Below are 21762 nucleotides of genomic sequence, written 5' to 3'. Positions count from 1 at the left end.
GCTGTTCTTAATGGAAGCTGTTTCTCAGGAACTTTTCGCTGACAAAAACCCAGTACCAGGACTACCAACTCTTCCTGGGACCCCCATGAAACAAGAACCAACTTCACCATGCCCCAAGCTGTCAAGGATTTTTAAGAGTATTTAAGGTAGTAGATCTTGTGCTCAGCTATACACAAACTTAAGTTTGATAGCCATAAATACATTAATCTTCACATTCTCCACAGAGAATCCTACATTTATTAGAGCCATAAACAATGAAAGTATGATGGCAGTTAAATCGTAACCACACAAACCAGCAGGACCTATGCTCAAAAGGATTCTTCATGTCAACTCAACAGAGTAAAAGCTTCTCACACCCTACAAATACAAATAAAGATCTTTATCTACTTCCTAATAATGACATTAGGATAAACTCTGTCCAGTTTTGCGTATATGTGTGTAAGAAACCTTCTCTTGATAGAGATCCTATGCAAGGGACTAGCTTCAGCTACTGTCTTATGCACTCTTGTTTTGCGTCATCCAAAATTGTCCATTCCATATTAATGCCTGGCTGCCAAATCACATTAATTCCATAGTTGTATCCCTGTCATAAGTCATTAGTTCCACACTCTTGCCACACATAATACATACATTCCACATTCTTTTCCTTAATATGCAAATCTTTCCAACCATGGTCCCCTTTGTTTCGGTGCCTCTCAACCCACCAGCATATGCAGGAGGGCTCACAAACTGATCCTCTGGGATATACTCAAATATGACCAATACGTTCTTTGTGATTTGTATGTGATGATAGGCGAGATTTTGAGGTTCCCTCCCAAGCCTCAGATTGTTTAAGTAGTGCTCAGATTCCCGATCTCTTTCATCTGCACCAGGTGGTTTACAGTGATCATTATGAATTTCCTTTCAAGGCTCCTAAATAAGAATCGACTTTGTTTACAGTAAAAACTTTTCCACTGGCCCAAAGCAGTATTCTAAAACAACACAGAGGCTTAGGTGAACAACCACATCCCTGCCACCACCTCCTGTTGTCAGAATCTCATCAGGATCTTACTGGACTCATGGCTGCCTTGTATTCAATCAGCAGCAACAGCTAGAAATACTTGTCCTAGAAAGAACATCACCTTCTTTGACAGTTGTCAGGTTCCTGACAACAATGGTTCCTGCCTTCCTTTCTTTACGTAATTTTCCTTCAAAATCAGCAGCTGCAACCTACTTCACAGTCATTTGGACATTTTATTTGGTCTAAAATGTAGCAGAACGGATGAAGTGACATTGTGCCCCCACAAAGTCCAGCAAAAACCTCTTATTATGAGGTTGTGGTACTCAAGACCCATGCTCTAACTCATTCATACAACTGTAGTCTAATAGACAGCTGGGAGCAGCTCTTGTGCATTTTTGAAAGGCAGACTACAGTCAAGCGGCTGGAGCTGTAATTCTCCACCCTGATCTCTCCCGGTCCCAGCTACAGTGCCTCTCCCGTGCCCCGACATTCTTTGCTGCTTTGTTTATGCTGTAGAAAACATCTGTGAGGGTAGGCGGCCAAGGTGAAAGATTCTGGCAAACAGCTATTTTTCATAGCTCAGCTTAAAGGGAAAATATGAAGACTGCCCCTCCTCCTCCTCAGAGAAAGGGAAGGGTGGGGTTGAGAAATGAGATCCCACTGCAGCCTGGCCAAACAGCAGACTGGCTGTCCCACTAGCCCCTTAAAGGAAAAGGGAATTGTTTTTTTCAGTAGAATGAACCATGTTGTAGAAGAGGAAAGGTCTGACTGAGAGAAACTGGATCAATTTTGAGAGGAACCATTTAGATAACTGTATCAGGAAAACCTTCAAGATGTTGGAATGTGTTAAACTGAGCATAGTATTTCAAGAGAATGCGTAAATCATGCTGCAGAGATTGTTTCAAATCAGGCTGACATAACAATAAAAATCTGTAATAAGAGAACACCCCCGCACTACTAGGACATGGACTCAATTACACTGCAGGTCTTTTTCAATGTTTAACTTCTATGACTCCTTATAGAATTGGGGCCCTGTAAGGGGAAGGAGGAAAACCTTGGCTTCTTACCTTTGCCGATTAACAGTGACTTTCTCTAGCATTAAAATACTTTATAGGCCCACAAAGTATAGGTCATAGGCAGGGAACTGCAGATTTCCCTGACAAGCTGTAGTTTATTACTGATGTTCTGCAGAGGAGCAGAGAAGCTGATGGCAGCACATGCCACTCACAGCTGCCTTTCTCAGATCAGCTCTAGAAGGAAAGGGAGATGAAAATTCCTGATGGGATGTGAATGTCAAGAAGATTCCAGATTTGCTTTAAAGACCTGCAAACAGACAGGGACCACTTCATTCCTCCCTGAATTGCAGCCAGCCCTACGTGAAACAGCAAAACCACTTACAAAACACAGGGAAGCTTAGGATAGGAGGCGAGGAATGGTGTGCTATTGTTTAACAGGAAATTGGAACAAAAAAGTCAGGAATCACTCAGAAGCACTGTGCTGCAAAGATAAATGAGAAGGTCTGCCCGGAACTGAAAGCCAGCTCAGTTCGCAGTTGCACTCGGGACCTTTCCCTTCCTTGCCATGAAGCCAGTCGCTGCTCACATACAAGGAAGCTCAGTTACTGCCAGAGACACCCCCCTGGGATGTAGCAGCTACATAACCCCCAGGTTGGAAACAAACAAAGCTATTGTAAAGCTCTGAGCTGAGCAAAGACACAGGCTGAGTACTCGGCATCCATCTATAATCTGTCATGAGCAGTCACACAGCTGACCAGCAAGAGAGGGCACTGCTGGTGGGGGCACGCAGCCATGCAAGCACCCACTGCCTGTTCCACCCTCCTTCCCCTCTGTGTGCCCTTCACCCAGATCTAGATAGGCTCCAAATTAATTTTACTACCTGGAATGCTGCTAACGTGTTCAAATTATGAAAGAAAAGCTCATTGTGAGAGAAGGCAAAAATCAGCTCCCTTCTCTTGTCTCACAGCTGTCCCCTCCTCCTCACCATGTGTTCCCGAAACCTGGGGCTGTTCCAAGCACTAAATGCACTGGAAAGCATATCCTTGGGCCAGCTGTGATCTGATCATGACACACTGGCTGCGGGTGAATCAGAAACCAACCGATAGGCCCAAGAACAATGTGGCCCCTTGTTAGGCCCCAAGAACGGTCACTGCCTTCACCCCCCCTGCCCCTTCCCTACTCAGCCTTCAGGAGAGCAGGATGCCAGGAGAGCTTCTGTAACATGCCCTGCATGATCCTTTCCCACTAACCCTGTGCTGAACTACAGCTATTTTCTGGTTTGAATTGCTAGAGACTCTGGGTGGGGGTTGCTGCAGCATTTTTGGAAGTGAATGCACAGAAAGCCATGGGCTGATGCTAACATTTACGTGCAAGCTACTATGGGGCAGCTCTGGCAGCAGTGCCTGGGACCATAGTTCCTCTGGAATTTCAAGGGCTGGAAACCTCCTGGGAAGCTGCTTCTCATCAGCCCCACAGAATACTCTGTGCATTGCAGAGATCTGTCCCAGAACCAGATTTTATCCGGCCTCACAACTTTGCTGATGTTCTGTAGGCTTTGTAGGTTTATGACTTTAAGTAAGCATTATGGAAATTAAGTAATGGCACAGAGCCAGAGTCCTCTGTTTCTTCCATCCCATCTCACAGCCTGCTAGGCTGCTGCAATTCTCAGAAGCAGATGCTGCAGGAAAGGGGTTATTGGTGGGACAGGGCTTGATCTTCTTCCAGGCAATATTCTGAAGAGGAACAGTGCTGTCCAGAGGGAGAAGAGGCCATGGCCAACACAGATTTGAAGCAGTTTACAAAAGATTGCAGAGAAATTTAATCCTGGTGCATTAAGCAAGTCTAAAACCTAATAGTTCTTTGAATTTGTATTAAAATAATGTGCCAAAGCCCCAGTCAGGATTACCCACTGTGTTTGGCAGTACAGACCCATCTTCAGGGTAAATATGTTCTGACAATCAATTACCACTGCAATTTCGATTAAACACAACATTTTCCTTGCTTCCCGCCCTAAACAGCTGCCATGCTGTACCACAGCTGAATTTCAATAGTGGGTAAAGGGTCCAAATACATTGGTTCTTACAAATTTCAGCATAAATATGGATCTTAAATTGGGATCCTTCCTATTAAAAAAATACCGCACTGATGTGAGGCACTACTAATTGTTGATAAATGAAAACTACAGATTTGTTCTGTGCCTTTTGCTAGTCCAAACTGCTTTATAAGCTAGGGATATTACATATCCTATAAAGGAACTACTTCATCCCTACCAAAACAGTCACTTGCCTGGTGGGCAGCTCTCATGAGAATACCAGCACCAACTCACAAAAGAAATAGAGCAGAAAGTTAATTTTCCTGAAAGTTAGTGTTGATCTGGATAGCTGTAGTAAGTTTCTAATCATGTTCAAACTGACTCTTCAGCTGTGGCTCAAACATGTATATACTTTTCTACTATACTGGCTTTTGCTGTGGAACTTCCACATTTTGAGCTGAAACATCACTGAAGCTGGCCTAACATTCCAGTGTACTCCAGTGGGACTAGAAGTGAAATTTGCCTGGCTAGATCAGGCTGTAAAACCTGAGATCTAAATAGCTAAAACACACAGTGTGCAGAGATGAAAGCTTTTACAGAATATTTAAGTCAGCAAGAACCATATATTGGGCTCTCACAACAATGAATACAGGGTACAGTAGTTGAGCATAAACCTGGCAAACATTTAACATGAGTAAGCTTTAGTAAAACTTACTCTCCATTCCACAAAGAGAACTATCAAGATTTTCTTGAAGCACTGAACTCAATAAATTTGCTTTGAATAGTTGTATGTGTGTGACAGAGAGAGAGAGAATTAGGCAGGAATGCTATAAGGATGTAAGCCAAGCTCTCAGCATCTGGAAAGCAGAAAGCAGAACTATATTTAGTGCACAATGACTTGCAATAATTCGTGGAGGGGGAGGGGGGAAAGAAAGGAACAAAAAAGAGCAAAAAAATGAACAAAACATAACTTGCCAGTGTTAGGCAATGAAGTGAATTACAAAGAAAAAAGAACAATCAGGCTGGGAGAAGGATAAATGAAACCCTGGGGTATATGTTATTATAAGAGCTTCTAAAAGCAGAAATGCTGTGTAGAGTTAGCACACATATATATAAACAGGGTACAGATAATGCATAGCTCAGTATAAATACCACCTCAAAGAGTTTCTGGCACAGAACAGTTAGGGCACTGACCTTTTCTGTACATTAATTTCCTTCATGTGGCTGAAATGGCCTAAATATGTTCCTTAGTTAGCATGGAAAACTTTTTCCCTAAGGCAACTTGCATCTGCAAGGGTACTCCATGGTGTAACTGAGCTCAGTTATGAATGTGTTACAAATTCTTTGCAAAGCATTGTAGGCTACCATGTGTTCTGCTACACCTACTTGTAAACAGAACAAGCACCAAGTAAGTCTACCTTTTATAGATGCAGTAGATACAAAATTAAAATGGTGTAACACTTTCTATATTCCTCACTACAGTTATAAAAGCAGGGTGTTGAACAGTCGAGTTCCCCTTCCGTCACTTACACAGTTTTTGTTCTGCCCTTCACTTGATATAAACATTTAATCAGCTCTTCAGTGTCACTCTTGTTTCCAGGCAGTTTCTCAGATCTAAGATTCCAGGATCCCAGAGCCTCCATCTTCATCACTTTGAAGGACATCTCAAATAACAAACAAAACCTATTTTCATTAAAGCTGAGGCTCTGAACTCAGGCACACTGAGGCTATTTAAAGGATAACTGAGATGAAAGTAAATACTATCACTGACAAAACAGTAGAAAGATAGTCAGATCCACAAATGCCAAAGTATTTCCTGGTATTCAAATTAATCTAGTTTTCAGCTTCTAGGCAGTGGTTTGCTGCCAAGAGAAAAAAAACCCACAACTGAGCAGAAAGCATTACCTGTGCACAGGCACCAAGTCCCTAAACTTGGTGAAAAATAGCAGAGATCTGGGGGCTGTGAGTTGGGAGGAGAAGCTGGGTCCTGCCTGCAGTACCAGGTGAAAAGCAGCTCGTTGCCTTCAAAGCACAGACCAGAGCAGCAGCCATTTTGAAAAGAAGCAGGGAGTTCTCAGATTTGGCTGCTTTAGCCATCACTCTTTACTATGCTTGTATTTACAAATAACAGACCAAAAAAGGGACATCTTTTTGAAACAGGCCGTTTGCAAGGAAGTCAAAAACAAACATCCATTTTTGATCCAGCTTCAAGATTAGCTCAGATTTGTAGGGACCTGTATGTCCTTTTATTTATAAACTTCAAGTTGTTGCTCTCTAAATTAGTAATGCCATGTGCCTTGTGCACAGGTAAGGCTGCTTTTGAGATAGATTCAGAATCAGCCTTTCTATGTAATTAGACAGCTGTATTACTCATATGTACTACAGGCCTGTTCCTAAGGGGGAAAGGAGAGATCTTGTTCCTTGTTGTATTAAATACATGGTTTCTAGGCTAGACTCTGCCAAGTAATGTACCAGTGTTTGTGATATACATGTATATGAACTGGAGCAAGACCAAACCTACACACAGAAGCTGCAGAAGTACTTATTTTGCAGTATGCTCACATGCTCTTCACGAGTATTAGAATAAATGTGCATGATTTAAAACAATGAATGTTTTTTCAATGCAGAACACAAAGTGACAGAAGCATTTTATCTCTTTTTAGATCCATACCTATCTAGCAACAGAAAGGATGGGAAGTAGGTACCTTTGTTACCCTGAGAGCTGAGCAGAAAGAAGGCAACATACAGGATTCACAGCACAGTGAGATGAGGATGCCAACAAAATGAGGCAGAGATTGACATAAAAGCTATAGGGACTTAACAAACAACAGGAACTGTAGCAATGCCTATGCTGCAGTGTGCAAGGGCAATGTTAGAAACAGTCATGTAAATCATTGTATCAATACTAGACTGATATAAGGATTGGGGAAATAAGGGCAGTTATTAAACAAAGTACTGAGGCTTGAGCAGAGCTGTGTGGTGGATCTGACTTGGTGAAATCAAAGTGCCAATGACAAAAGACAAGAAGATGATGTTGCTCTCACTAAAGGCAACATAGAGCTTTTTCTTCCTCACACTTCCCCTCAAGCAGAGCACTCACACATGTCCTGTTTTTGAGGAAAAACGTATTGGTTTGAGGTACTGTAAATGAAAGCTGTTACAACTGAGTGGATTTTGATACGTATTTTACATCTTTGAACTCTAAGGTTCGAATCAGAACTGCTGACTGCAAACACCCTGCTGAAGTCTGCAGAAGATGAGGATTTACTGTAATCACTACAGCACAGGGCAGTGAGCTAGGCTCGTTCCTGAACTGTTTCCTAAGAGATATTAACAGCCTCAGCTGGGTGCTCTTTGTAGTTCTGGCAGAGGTCAGCTCTGTCTCTAAGCACAAATCAGAAAAGTAAATCTAGTCTAAACAATCCCTTGTACTGTTCCAGAAGCAATTAAAGGCACTTGGCTTTGTGTATTTCCCCCAGGTGTGAGCAGACACTTCCCACAGACGGTATGCACAGAAGACCTCAGAAAGCAGAGGAAAAGGCAAAAAACCTCTTGCTTTGAGCATGTAAGACTGAACTGGCCAAAACACTCCAGGGTCAGCTTATCCAGGCACTGACTACAACCTGTACTTACAGAAAAACAGAGGTAAAACATTTCCAGTTCAACTCATCTAACTCCATCAGGCGCTTTATTAGCAAGATAATACCAACAGATTAGATATCACTTTTAGATTAAATATTATTTAGCTAGGAATAAAAATGTAATGTGCTCCATCAACATGCCACCTAAATTGCTGACAGAGATATTGGCATGCAGGAAGCTAAAAGCATCCCTCATCCATGAGCAGTACCTTTGTAAACCAGGAGTGATACGAAAAGGTAGAAAGAACAGAGCACAAAGTGAACTCTCACACATTTTAAAGCAATTACCTTTGCTAAAGAGCATTTGTTTCCTTGTTCATAGCTCTCCAAAAATGGAATAATAAATACAATTATTTACAAGTATTCCTATAATATTAGGTATACTTGCTATACCTGAAAACTCCCACTGGTTTTGCTAAGAGGCAGCAAAAGTCATGGGAATTCAACACATGTCCATGGATCTCCAGTGTATTAGTACTGGCATGTTATTAATCTTTTTTTTAAGCCAGAAATCTACCTTTGCAACTAGCACTGATGATAGAGGGGATGAAATGTGACTAGCTCAGAAAATCAAGATGTTTTACATTTGTTCTTCTATATGGCCTTTTTCTGGATCAAAATCAACACATTCCTTCATAGTGCACCTCCCTACCCTTGGTGCAGCGCAGCTCCTTACACAACTGTTGCACTATCTGAATAAAGGAAACAAACGGATTTAGGGATAGTCTGGTTGGACAAAAAACATCCAAAACCTTAATATTCCCTGTTGTGGCTCACTTCACAATCACAGATGCATGGTCAGAGCTTACATATCAACATGCACAGGTAGAAGAATAAGTAGGACAGCAGTAACTTCCCACTGTTGAAAATACATCCTGGCCTTAGTCTGTGGCTACAAATTGTAATCCCTGGCTTTACTGACATGCTACCTTCTAACTGCAAGATGTTCCCAGAAACAAACTCCCAAAGCATCTATTTATAGTATTGATAGTGAATTGCAGAAAAGCAGGACTGGACTGCCCTTCTTTGGCACAGCCAAGACCTTCTTCACACTACGAAGTGTGTGCCATAGGATGCCAATAGCACGTGCTACCACCAGACATGATTTTGCTGCAGCCTTGCAGCTTTCTGTGCTTGGTTTCTGAGTAGTGCCAATCACTGCTTGTCCCAGTCTGCCCTTGAACGGAAACCCTTTTCACCAGAGGCTTATCTACACTCATTTTTATTCTCCATCAGTAGCAGCCAGCAATTTTCCTAATATGGAGAAGGTGTGGATGCATAAAAAATGATGGTATTTTTATCCTTGCAGAGGTAAGACATTTTTTTACAGTACTGTGACTCTGATGGTCATTACCAGCCCCAAAGAGCCCTATTTCATAGAATCATAGAGTGGTTTGGGTTGCAAGGGACCCTAAAGATCATCCAGTTCCAAACCCCCTGCCTTGAGCAGGGACATTTTGCACTAGACCAGGTTTTTCCAGGCCCTGTCCAACCTGGCCTTGAATACTGCCAGGGATAGGGCACCCGCAGCTTCTCTGGGCAACCTGTGCCAGTAGATCACAACTTATAGCAAAAATGAGAAAGAGATTTTCACATGTTGTTGCACCAAGCAGTTTGCATGAATCACTCCACCTTTTGAGTGAATTCCCACATAAAAATCTATCACAATGCATAGGAAGAGGCAAAGCACAGTCAGGGGCCTGGACTTGGTGAGGCTGTGGAGGAGCTCTGACTGCAGGTTATATTCAGAAGGCTGGAGATACCAATCTAGAATGCTTCTCAAAAGCAAACTGGAACTTTCTTCCTCTATCTCTGTTCCCTACGTAAACACCAGATGACCCTCACCTCCACCATCATGTGGGTTTATTATTTACCATTACACTACCTTTATTTAACATGGGAAACTGAGTGCACACATTTTCACTCTGTGCAAACAATCTACTCTGGGCAGACTGGAACCTGGAAGAAAGGTGTCACCCTGAGTGCTATGAAAGGAATTTTTGGCACATGAATCCAGACAGTGATCAGATTCTGTAAAACAGAATCCATCCTACAGCCCAAATTCCTCCCTGTGGATTTAAGGCTGAGAGAACAGGTTTTTCAGCCTAGAGAAAAGAAGGCTCAGTGGAGACCTTATCACCATGTTCCAGTATTTAAAGGGTGGCTACAAAGAAGACAGACTCTCCCTTTTTACAGTCATATGGAAAAGACAAGGGATAATGGGCTCAAGTTATTCTTGGGGAGATTCTGACTTGACACGAAAATTTTTCACAATGAGAACAAGCACACACTGGAAAAATCTCCTCGGGGAAGTGGTGGATTCCCCAATGTTGGGTACTTTAAAGATTCAACTGGACAAAGTGCTGGGACATCTAGTCTAGGTCATGCTTGTCTAGAAAGGTTGGGCCAGATGATCAGTGTGGTCCCTTCTTCACTGGTATTCTAAGATTCTGTGATGCTTATACCAGTGACGAAGGGGGTCCCAAGATTTCTGTGACAGCATAAAATCATCTTCTGGGTCTGGGTGGACCTGGCATGACTTCTGTACTAACACAAAAGATTCAAGCTTTTTTAATACTGCAAAAATTGTTTCTCCACTCTCTCTGACAGCGTCTGGCAGACAAGGTTAGGGCACAGGGGAAAGCTAGTTGCAGATATTTGGCCCTGAGGTGCCAAGCTCTCATTTGTAACAGGACTACCCTGATGAATTGATTCAGCAGAAGATAGAGACCACTGAGATTTATTTCAAATTGTTTTCTTATACATATCTACAAGGGAGGGAATTGGCAGCCGGTTGTTCTCATCAATGAAATGCTAAGCAGGAGGAATTCTCTACTGGGTGGCTGACTGCTCTAAGGCCATTTTATGCTTTTGCATGGCTTAACAGACCAGAGAATCAGAATTGTTGGGGTTTATTCAACTAACAGATATTAAGTATTCTGATTTCATTAATAGTATCCTTTTGACCCTGTGAAGAGTCATTTAATGACTTACATATTCACTTATGTCCAAGATCCCAGCTGAAATGAAAGTCAAAAAGATCATGCCAGCCTTCAGCTGCTATCATAAAATCATTACAGAACACTGTATAATTAAGCCCTATTTGCAGCTGCATTTAAAAACACATCCTGGCCTGGCTGCTCTTGACAGAACTTGAGATGATTTGGCAGCATTGTGCGGGAATACACACTGAAATTAGCCAAACGTGTGCAGGCCAGACTGGAGGTGCTTTGGTTCTGCTATTCAGGACCAAATGCGCAGGCCAGGAGCCATGGCTTTGTTGTGAAACAGCAGGAACAGAGCTGTGAGAAGGAAGTTTGCAGAGTACCTGGGTGTGCTGCGGCTGCTTAGAGCTGGCACTCCCAGTCTTTTACTTTCCTGCCCACCAGACTATGTCTACATATCTTGAGAAAAACAAGAAGCAAAACAATAGGTGACTATAGTGTGAATAATAAAAGCCTGGCTTCCCTCTTGGAACCTGACTGCTGCTCTTAAACTGACCCAGCTGCACTCTCACGGTCCAGGATGTCATCACAACTGCTCCAGTGAATTAATACCTTGTGTTCACCCTGGGGACGTCTACAGCACCCTTTTATAGACTGCATTGTAAGACTGGGGTGGGCTTCTGGATCAGAAGTCAGCACTACCTTTCTACTCCAAAAAGGCAGATTCTGTATGATGCTATTCCAGCAACAGCAAAAACAAACAAACAAAAAGGCTGACAATAATACCATGTGTGGGATGTACTGAGTTGCCAGCAGTACAGTGCTTTGTTCCTAGCAGGAACAGGTACAGCAGACATTAGAAATACTCACTGACAGAGCCTGAGGGATCTCTGGTAGAGCAAAAAGTTTTCAAAATGCGTAATAGACTGTGTGACTGTATGAGCTGACTCAAAGGCAAGGGCCAAATTAGTTCTGACTGAAATTCCATGGATTTTAGGCAGCTCCCTACAAAGAATTTGTCCTACAACAGACTGCAGTTATTCTTTCAACACTGGAAGCCCTCATGTGTCCAAGTCATTCCAAGCGAGTATCGGACTTTGCTTACCGTGTGTTTTGATTCTTTAGCATTACCGAGAGAAGATGAAAAAAGATATCATACAACCATCTTAAGCAGGTCTTTTTCATAAGTGCAGTCAGTTCTTCAAAGGCTGGTGTGCTGTCCTGCTGCCAAGTACAACAGCACTGCCTTTCCCTTACTCTTGTTCCCAGTGACAGAAGAGCAAACCATAAGCCACGTCTGCTCTAGACTGTGTCTCAGTGGGTACCAACCTTCTGAAAATGCATGTCCTTCCCCCCATGTCAGTGCAGCCTGCATTCCCATGGTTTCTACTCATCTTGGTTTTAGAATAGAAGAGTGAAATCATCAGGGCTGTCACACCAGTACTTTTCATCAGGTTCAAATCTACTTAAAAATGCGTACAAAAGGGGAAAAATATATACTTACTATTGATTTATCTATTAATACTGGAGAGAAGTTGTATCACTTATGTTTTGGAGAAGGATCAGACACGTTCGTAGTCAAACAGCACCATCCAACATATGGCAGTAGATGAAGGCGGCCTTTTGCCTCTCACATTCACTCTGAATCCTTCTAAATCATCCCTGCCAACACAATATGATCCTTGAGGATCATTAACATTTGCCAGAAGAGTGAATCTCTCACTTATGTAATAGGCTAGGTTGCACCAAACAGCAGGTATGAAAAGTTCCCTGGGGGAAGACACCTGCAGAGTCTGTTCCTTGACCTTCAGCTCTGCTGCTCCTACAGATGGATGCTGTTTGACTCAGCACTGCATCACCAGTACACAGGCAGAGTATGTTTCAGGATATGTCTCAGGAACAAAACGTTAGCTTTTCTGAAAAAGAGCAGCCTTATAGGTTCATTTGGCAAGTGCTGTTTACTTCCAGTTGATCAATTGAAAGGCATCCCTGTTTAACATAAGAAACAATTAAATACATTCCCCACTTACTCTCTTAGTGAATATGTACACCTCAGAGAGCAAAACATTTAAGCAGAGATTGCTGTTGGAAGAGTTATACTGTAAGAGCCCCTCAAACCACTAAAAACACATATAAAATATTCTTCTAATGAGCTGAGGTCCCCTTAGCACAGCCTGGAGCACACTGTAACTCACATGTCACTGGTACAGGTAAAACTCTGTTTCTTCTGACTGCAGCAGGTAATCTAATTCAATATATTCCATCTAAATGTAAATGGATTCAATACAAAACTTCCTCCAACATTCTTATACCTAAATTTCTCTCTGATTTTCCAAGCAAATACAGACAGGTTTTCCCAAGGAAGAATGTTCAGATGGACTTCTCCATCTATACATACGGGGATTTAGTTGTTCTTTAAACACAAGTAAAAAGGTAGAAGCAGATGAAGAGTTCTAGTATTTATCAGGTCGAATGTTTACATGCTACAGAAGGAAAAAGTATGCTATTGATCCCAGTATAGTAGCTTTCCTCACATCCTTCAAGGCTCATCTGCTCAGTGTATCAGGCACTCCTGTTATCCTGGGAGATAGCGGCTGACTTGCCAACAAAGTGGAGAAAGGCCACTTGAAATCTTTTTCTTCCTCAGGGTGGTATGGTCATACTCTCAGTGAAAACAAATCTTCACACAGTACATCTCACTAACACCATCCACATACTAGCAAGCATTTCTTTTACACTGGAAAAAAGGGAAGGATCTTGCCACTTCAAATGGTCAAGTGGATTTTTTCTTCTGCAGGCAGCTGGAGCTCTTGGTTGGGATTGTACTGAGGTGCCCTTCCATTACACAAACATATTGGGAATTTTTGATTCATTTGCTCTTTCTCCAATCCAGAGTTCAACTTCCACAAGTTTACAAAAGATCTGCACTCCTTTGGTGTTTGGAGAAAAGGCAAAAGAAAGCCTGGCTGTGCTCATGCTATGTAATGACTGATTTATGTGAGAAGTCATGGAACTGAAGAATTGGTCCCAAAGATTCAGTAGCTCACAGGAAAGCAAAAGAAACTAAGTGCCAGAAAGTTTGGAAGCTGAGATACGTAGTTAAAAGAGCACCTGCCACTGCAACAGATAAAGTTTGAAAGCAAAGAGGGGGGGTATAATTTGGAAGGAAGCAGATGACACTACATAAGCAGTATGGTGCTGGACAGATACAGCTGGATTTCATCTGGATGGCATCCTCCTGAGAATGGCAACAAGAAGCTGCAGACACAATCAAATCAGAGAGGAAAGGAAACCTACATGACATTTAACCTGTCTGACAGAAAATGGGACCTGCACATTTGCTGTGGGACACGGGAGCAGAGTCCTCACTAGCAGTAAAAAGAGAACTTCTGCATGAAGTGATCACCCCTTGCTCAGCTCAAACCACCATGAATCACAAATCCTTCTTGACCTTCCTGGTTGCTCTGGGCTGCAGACTTCATTGCTAAACTCCCTACTCTTGAGTTAAGATCCAGAAGTACTTTGGGAGTGAGCAAATCTGTTTAACTTCTCCCAAATGTTTAACCTCAAAGTAATGGCATAATACCTGGTTCATTCTTTCAGCTCCACTCAACAATGCCAGGAAAACAGCTTATACTTACTTCAGTCATTCCTAACAAAACATAGGTAGCACTTTAGCACACAGCCTTCTCTTTACTCAGCCTAACTCCTTTTCTTTTTTTCTTTTTTTGTTGCACATCTCTTTAGATACCCTTGGTTTGTGCCTGCTATAGTACTCGCCTGGAGAGCAACTTGCTTTTCATGAGAAACAAGTAATTTTACCTGTCGTGCATTTTACAGCTGGAGCATTTCCTGAGTCCTTCTGACTCCACTTTTTTTCCTGGCAGCCTGCATGAAAGGACACAAGCACCCACCTGCAAGGCAAGGGACCTGTCTTAGCTTTGTCTCTCAAAAGGCTGACTTTCTGTAATATCTTCTGGTGATTGATAAAGCTGGAAGAGCAAGGTAACCATGGGTCCCTATGCTAGAGCACTTCTATGCAAATAGCTAGGTGGGCACTAACTGTGTTCAAGGGGTTTGAAGCAGGAGGCTGGGAGGAAGCAGTTAGTGGTATGTAAAGATGGGGAAAGAAGATTATTTTTTCAGGATTTTCCAGAAAATCTTGAAAAATAATCTGTTGCATAAAGGAAAAGATTTCTCTAGTGTCAGTCCCTTTTGGAACTCTTGCTCATTCATCTGTGGTGAACTAACCAAGACCAACAGGGTACTCATAGACCACCTCTGCAGGGTGACAGTGAAGATGCAGGGCAAGCAACGAAGCAGGAATCTCTTGTATCATAAAAAAGCTAACTGATTCCCCTTTGGGAAAATACTAGTCATTAAACTGGCTTCCACCAAACTCTGGGAAAACATTAAAAATGCCCCATGGTACTTTCTTCTTTTTTAAAAGGGACCTGTACACTGTTCATAGCCCCTGCTGCAGTGTTAAAAAGTGAGACACTTGCTGGCTAGTCACTCTCCCTAATGAGACAGGGTCTTGTTTGTGAACTTTCCTGGGATTCTGTATGTAATGGGAGGTACTATACAAAATGAGAGCCAACAGTTTAATGAATAAGGCATTGAAAAGGATCATACAACATATGATTTCAATTTCTGACTCTGGTACAAACTTCTATATAACACTAAAAGAGTCCCTTCAACTCTTTCTCTATATCCTTTCTGAGTAAAATGACAGTAACACCTCCTCACCATGTATTAATACTTCACCATAGAGGAATTCATGCCTATTTGTAATCAGTCCTGTACTAGGGATCAAACGTGGCAAAGACAAGAGTACCTGCACTTGCATAACCTAAGCAGTCACTTCAAGTCCCCTGAAGGATTTTGATATACAATCAATTATACAGTGTATGAACTGAACGGGATTATTTAAGCCAAAGAGCTTTAGTGGCAAATATGGCCTTGCACAAGTTTCTGCAGTGCTGTAAATCTTGCTTTCAATGATTTTAGCTTTCATGGATTTTAAATGATTAAGCAAAAGTGTTACAATGCACCTTCAAGTGGCCATTAATAAATGGGTTTTACTTTAGAAAGGGTTTCTGACTGAGTCCACCAAGAAATAGTTGCATGTGAAATGAAAAAATTTGACAGAAAACAGGTTTGTTTATTTTAGAAGGCATTGCAGCCACCCACTACATGACTGAGTTTCCAGCACAGCAGTACTGGATGCCAAGGAGCTTCAGGAAGGGAAACATAAACCAGAATTGGTAACTGAGCAGCTTAGCTTCTTTTCACATTAATCACCAAAAGTGGGCAGCACCATTGAAATAATATTGCATAAAATCTTCTCTTAATTCAGAAAGCTCTACTGCTTGTTTCCTACCACAGTGTCCCAGAACATTGCAGGAAACAACAGTAATTGTGTTTATCTAGAAAAACAGAAGTATTCTTCATTAACAGAATTAGTAGCTTTAGGGCCATGAAGAAGATGCCATACTATTATTGTACATCTTCAGGTACTCAAGCCACAATTTTTTCCTGGAATGAAAAAACATTTCTTCTGCAGAATAAGCATAAGTGTAGCAGTTGAGGCAAAAACACATAAGAACATCATCTTTCTAACTAAAATATAGGTAGAAGTCATATAAAAAGAATCCTTGACAAACATTAGATGAGCCCCTGGTTTAGCATCTCATCTGAGAGAGGCTGAGATGTATTCTGCTGTGTTAATATCCTTCCAGGGAAGTACTTTAATTTCAAATCTAGAAGGAACATCACCATCTCCTGAGTCATCAGCATCACTTCCTGCCTTTCTGTGTACATGTTCATAGGAAATCTTTCATCTGATTTTTTTCAAAGCTCAATCCCAGTTGGCTAGCAAGCTCAGGCAAGATCCAGCCAACAACACTATAGGCACAACAAGTTTCAACAAAAATATTTGTTGCAAGAACACTCTGATTCATTTGCCCTTCCTTGGCTGAACCTTGACTACACCCATCCTGATGCACACTTGTGGAGTGCCATTGCCACGTCAGGATCCAAATTCAGTTTCTGCTCTCCCAAGTTACTCCTTCTGGCTTTGAACATTATCCAGGTGGCTGCACAAGGGGCTACAGAAATTACAGGGAGATGGCAGAGTTGGTGAGAGGACCTGCCTGAGAAGCAAAGAAAGAGGAGATACCCACACTCTGCCAGCCCATCCCCATCCGATCTGCCCACAATGTGCTCTTGTAAAGAGTTTGCAGTGAAGCTGGGGATTTGGCACTGACATGGTGTGGAACAGTCATCAGATATTTAAAACAGAGCTGAGAGAACAAAGAAGGGCTTTGTAGTACAAGGCAGCACTGAAAACCCTGAGCCTCTGCCAGCCAGCTTGCATGGAGTGTTTGCTAATATACACTATGGAGTGCATTCCTCTCATTCGATTACATGACAGTTTTATATACCAGGTATATGCAGAGGGTTTTTCTTAACCCTTTCAGTCCTCTGCCATTCATAAATCTTACTCACAGTGGTTTCATTTCTGCCATCTTGTACATGCATCCAACTTCAGTCATGAAAGGCTGAGTGAGCATGTGCTGTGTGCAAGTAGATGTGGATGTGTATGTTAAAAGTGCTCTTAAATATGTTGCTAGAAACAGCATAAGTGATTATACATGAAAGAATTAGAAAACTTTCCCTCCTTACTCATGTACAGTTTTGTGCATCTCTCTTGAATTAAGCAGTGAGTATAAGATGCTAGCTTAAAGGACCACTATCATTTGCAATCTGTATTTTAAAATGAAGGATGCAAAGACTGTCACTACAGCTCCCACTTGTCAGACCGGCCAAAAGGGAGCCAGGAATCACTGGGTAGCTAATGCCACATTCTACCATGTACTGTATTACATGGTTTCTACTGTCAGATGATGATAGTCCTACATGCCTTTCTTGGTGAAGTTCTTTGAGATCTATGGCTAAAACCTGTTGTCTGTAACCAGGCAATGCTCTATGCATTTAGGCAAAAGAATCTTTCGTTTGTATGATGTGAGGCACACAAACAGACCAAGGCTGAAACTGCAGGGGTTTGGATGCTTTAGGGCCAAGTAGTTGAGAAGGGCAAAGTATACTTATTTTCCTGTTCTGCTAATGCACAAAGTAAAATTTTTCAGCTGTAATTATAATAACACACAATTACATTTTTCCAGAAGATCTGCTGTGGTGCCTTTCATAAACTCCAAGCTGTAAAACTATTAAGTTATAAAGTTAGAAGATAAACTCCTGTTAATTAAGTTAAAAGAATAAGAGAGACTGAAAGAGATGTTTGTGGTTAAACTCCTCAGCACCCATACTGTGCCTGTATTTTTAATGTTGGTAGCTCACAGACCAACATCTAATTAAGCTCACAGAACCTCTGCAAAGCATTTAACTAGGTAGGAATTATGTTCCTACTTAGCCACCCAGGGAAACAATCAGGAGATGAAAGTTAAAGTGTCTTGCCCAACATTTGGGTGTCAGAGGTAGCATTATAATTCATGAGGTTCCTGCTCCCATACTTAAAGTACTTAACAAAGCAGGGTTTGCCTTGTAGGTAGAGAGGAAGTATTTGGGGCTGGTGTCTTGAATCAGATGGACAGAGAGAAACAAGGTAAAGGAAGGGGAAGGGTATAGCAACAGAGTACACATGGACAAAGAAGGCTGGTGCAAGATGTGTGAGGAGTGGGCCAGAATAAAGGCAAACCAAGCCACCAACTTAAGCCTCTGCAAGTCACTCAAGAGGTTCTTACCACAGTGAGAATGATTTCAAAACAGATCCCAAAACACATGAGTGTACATAAAAGACTTAGAAGAACAGCAATGGGAGTACTTCTGCATTTCTGTACACATGAGCAGGCAGACACTTGCTGGAACACTGGTATAGGTTTGAGCTTGTAAAGAAGGAGAATAATTTCCCAAACCAGAAATTGCATGATTAGATACCACAAGCAGGTTAACCAAAAGACAGAGACAAGAAGCAGCAGATGTCCGGTTTCCGAACTAACAGTATTTTCAGTAAAGAAGGACAGAAAATGTGACATATTGGCAGAACTAACTTACAAAAGGAAAGCACTTTTTGAAGTTTCCACTTAAACAGTGAAAGCTGTTTAAAACTATTAACTGTGAGGAGATCCTTCTTTGGATGATAAGAAACTGTTACATTTCTAATGGTATAAAGGAACTAGAAGCACCACAGAAGTTCTTGCAGGGAAGTCAGATGTTTCATAAATTTGGACAAGTACCTGTATCCTGTTTTTGGAACTGTGTTTTATTCTTAATTACTTTTTCCTACTGTTAGATTGTATAACTTGGAAATAATGTGACACTTCTGAAAGAGAAATATTTTCTATTTGGGAAATTTATTTTGTACTACAAGGAAAGGGTCAGGAAGTACTCAGATAACATTTCTCAGCAGGCTTTAGCTCTAATGGTCACAAAATGCTGCTGCCTCAATTTAACATTCTATTCTATGTGAATGTAAAAGACCAAGACTCATCTCACATTACTTCTCCTAAAGGGTCATGATACACAGAGACACTTCTGCAACCACAAAGGCCCACATTTTATTGCTATCTTCCCCATACCCTTAGACATGTACGGAAGTGTGAGACAGATCACCCTTGAATGCCAGGAGAGCATTTATGATGCCTAATTATATACTACCTTCAGTTCAGAAACTGACAGCACTGTTTCCCAGCCATCCGAATTTCTCAGCTCAAATAAAAGCCAAAGAAAAACCCTGCTGCTTAGTCAAACACAGAAAAAGTTGAAGTGATGCTGGCAGAGGAGAAGAAATTTAAGATATGCTAGAAATTATGCTGCATTGAAAGAATACGGCTGCTGTCATGGTGGCAGAGCATTAAGGTTTGCCTGTCTCCTGATGTAGGATACACAAGCAACTATGACAGCCAAAAAAAGCTGATCTAGATGGTGACTCTTAAGGAACATAGCCCCATTGTGATGTCCAAGGCCATGGACACATGAGCATCCAGCTGTAAGGACTAGGATCATATTGTGATGTGCGTCTTTATGGTATCAAGCTTTACCTTCACTAGTTGCTGCATTTGGGATAATTTGAAGAGGTTTGAGTTCACTTTCCATGAAGTGTCTTGCTTCCTAAATAACAAGCAACCTCCCCCAGCACAAGTGACTGTACAAATTACATTGTTCAGTTTAAGGCCTTCAGATCTTTTCAGGGAGATAAATATAAGAATTTTGACATGTGAAAGGAGTGAATCTTCAGAACCCTGTTAGAAAAAGGGCTAACAGTGGCCATAAATTTCAGTGTCTTCGGGAAACTCCTTTGTAATCCTGTACAGTGCTTTTTAAACAATAATTAATCTTGAAAACACGGAGCTGTACAGACTGTTATCTCAAAGGAGAAAACAGAAATTTAAATGAGAAATCAAGCTGATTGTTAAAACAATCAGTGTGCTTTATAGTGAGGCCAGAATGATAGATAAAACAGAAAAAAATGACCCTTGTTTAACATAATGTTACTTTATCAAGTTCACAAGATGTTAACAAGGGGATATGGTGATTTCTCAAACAAGCAAATATTAAATCTCCACACCCATCCTGTGAATGGCTGCAATTAACATATATAGCAGCTTTCCCTTAACATAACGTGGCTTACACAACATTGAATCCTGCCAAAACATCCCTGGTTGAGCATCAATAAAGTAATGAATGCACAGCTCTGGGAATGGTGTTGGTTAAGCTCTACATGGGAATCAGTAGGGGGAACACGTAACACTGTGGCTTTTTTGAGTTCTGCGAAATAATGGAAATGGCATTTCTCCCCCTCCTTCCCCCCAGTGGAGTAATGGAACAGTAGATAAACTGTGCAAAACCACAGCTAAATATTTAGAACCCACAAGGAAAAAGTCCTTTGAACAAATCAAGCCATTTCATTTACAGGCTGGGAAGGAAAAGAGAGACAGAGGGTTTGTTATTGTTATTTCTATTTTTAAATACATGTGAGATGGTCAGATACTATGCTGATAGGGGTTACATAAGTACCGAAAGAAAGAAGGTTAGGATTTTTTCCATGAGATTTTTACACCTTTATAGTGGTGATCTGGGCTTCAACCTTTAGCAGCACCTTTTCCAATCAAGACATCTGGAAATGTCTCAAAACTATTTAAAAAAAAACATAGAAATACTGCAGATATAAAACATGGCCTTCAGGCTATCTGGAGATACGATGGGTACTTGGAATTCCCAAGGATTTCCTCCAAAATTACCATGTTCCCTGTCTGCTCCTTGCCCACCATCACACAGTTCATGTTTTTGATTTGAAGAATGCTCAAGGAAGTACAAAATATAGGCTGACAAGGAAAGGTACTTAAAAGTTGTGAAATATTTTCAAATTCATTAAATAATTATATTATTTAATACTCTGTGCCTCAGTTTTCCCACATATAAAAGATTTCATTGTTAAAAGACATTTACTTACCTAGAAAGATTATTATAAGGTTAATGAATATTTTAGAAAGATTTGAAGAAGGATAAAGAAAATTGTGACTTGAAACACAAATTAAAATAAAAGGGGAAATGGGAAACAACCAGAGAATGAACTGAAGGTTATCTCCACATAACAGGACAGAGGCTGACAATGCAGGATATATACAAATCTTGGATCCTCAAACTTCCATTCTTCATCCTGCTCTTAAATAACACCCACACAGACAAAAGTGCACCTATAGTGAGAATGAGCGCTTTAATTTCCCCCTTGATTTCATGTTGATCAAATCCATTCTGTAAGAAATTTAGTGTCCAACTCCAAAGAAAAGAGAAAATGTGCTTCTCAAAGTTCCCAGGAGTTAAAGCAATGATCCAAATCACAGAAAAAGAATGAAAAAAAAAGCCCTGAGAAAGAAGCAAAGAGAAATGAACTCAGGCATAAACCAAGATAGATTTTCCCATTTCAGAGACTATGAGGATTTGACAGGGTGTCTTCATGCCTCAACCACTACTAGTCTGTTACCCACTGGACATATACCTGGGTTTGCAGCTGAAAAATCACAAAATATTTTCTAAATATTAATTCATTTACATTTCACAGCCTGCCAATAGGATTTAACCAGTACATTCTACACAAGAACTTGCA

The 21762-nt window shown here is 41.2% G+C and overlaps 1 protein-coding gene across 5 annotated transcripts in view; it reads right to left on the bottom strand.

The window, feature by feature from the left end:
- The window catches only part of RAD51B (RAD51 paralog B), a 457491-nt gene that overhangs the window by 62701 nt on the left and 373028 nt on the right, over positions 1-21762 (bottom strand). The window contains exon 11 of one of the 5 annotated variants that reach the window (XM_061380316.1): positions 17145-17212. The exons of the other annotated variants lie outside the window; for them this stretch is intronic. Within the exon in view, the coding sequence (XP_061236300.1) occupies positions 17184-17212 (29 nt within the window). The 3' untranslated portion in view covers positions 17145-17183. The remainder of the gene's footprint in view (positions 1-17144; positions 17213-21762) is intronic. 5 annotated transcript variants of the gene reach the window in all.

Source organism: Neopsephotus bourkii, unplaced genomic scaffold, assembly GCF_033783945.1.
Source record: "Neopsephotus bourkii isolate Nb327-2 ecotype Australia unplaced genomic scaffold, CSIRO-AGI_Nbou_v1 NB_1792, whole genome shotgun sequence".
NCBI classification, from domain to species: domain Eukaryota; kingdom Metazoa; phylum Chordata; class Aves; order Psittaciformes; family Psittacidae; genus Neopsephotus; species Neopsephotus bourkii.
The sequence above is the reverse complement of the archived record's forward strand: the minus strand, read 5'-3'. Positions and strand labels throughout refer to the sequence as shown.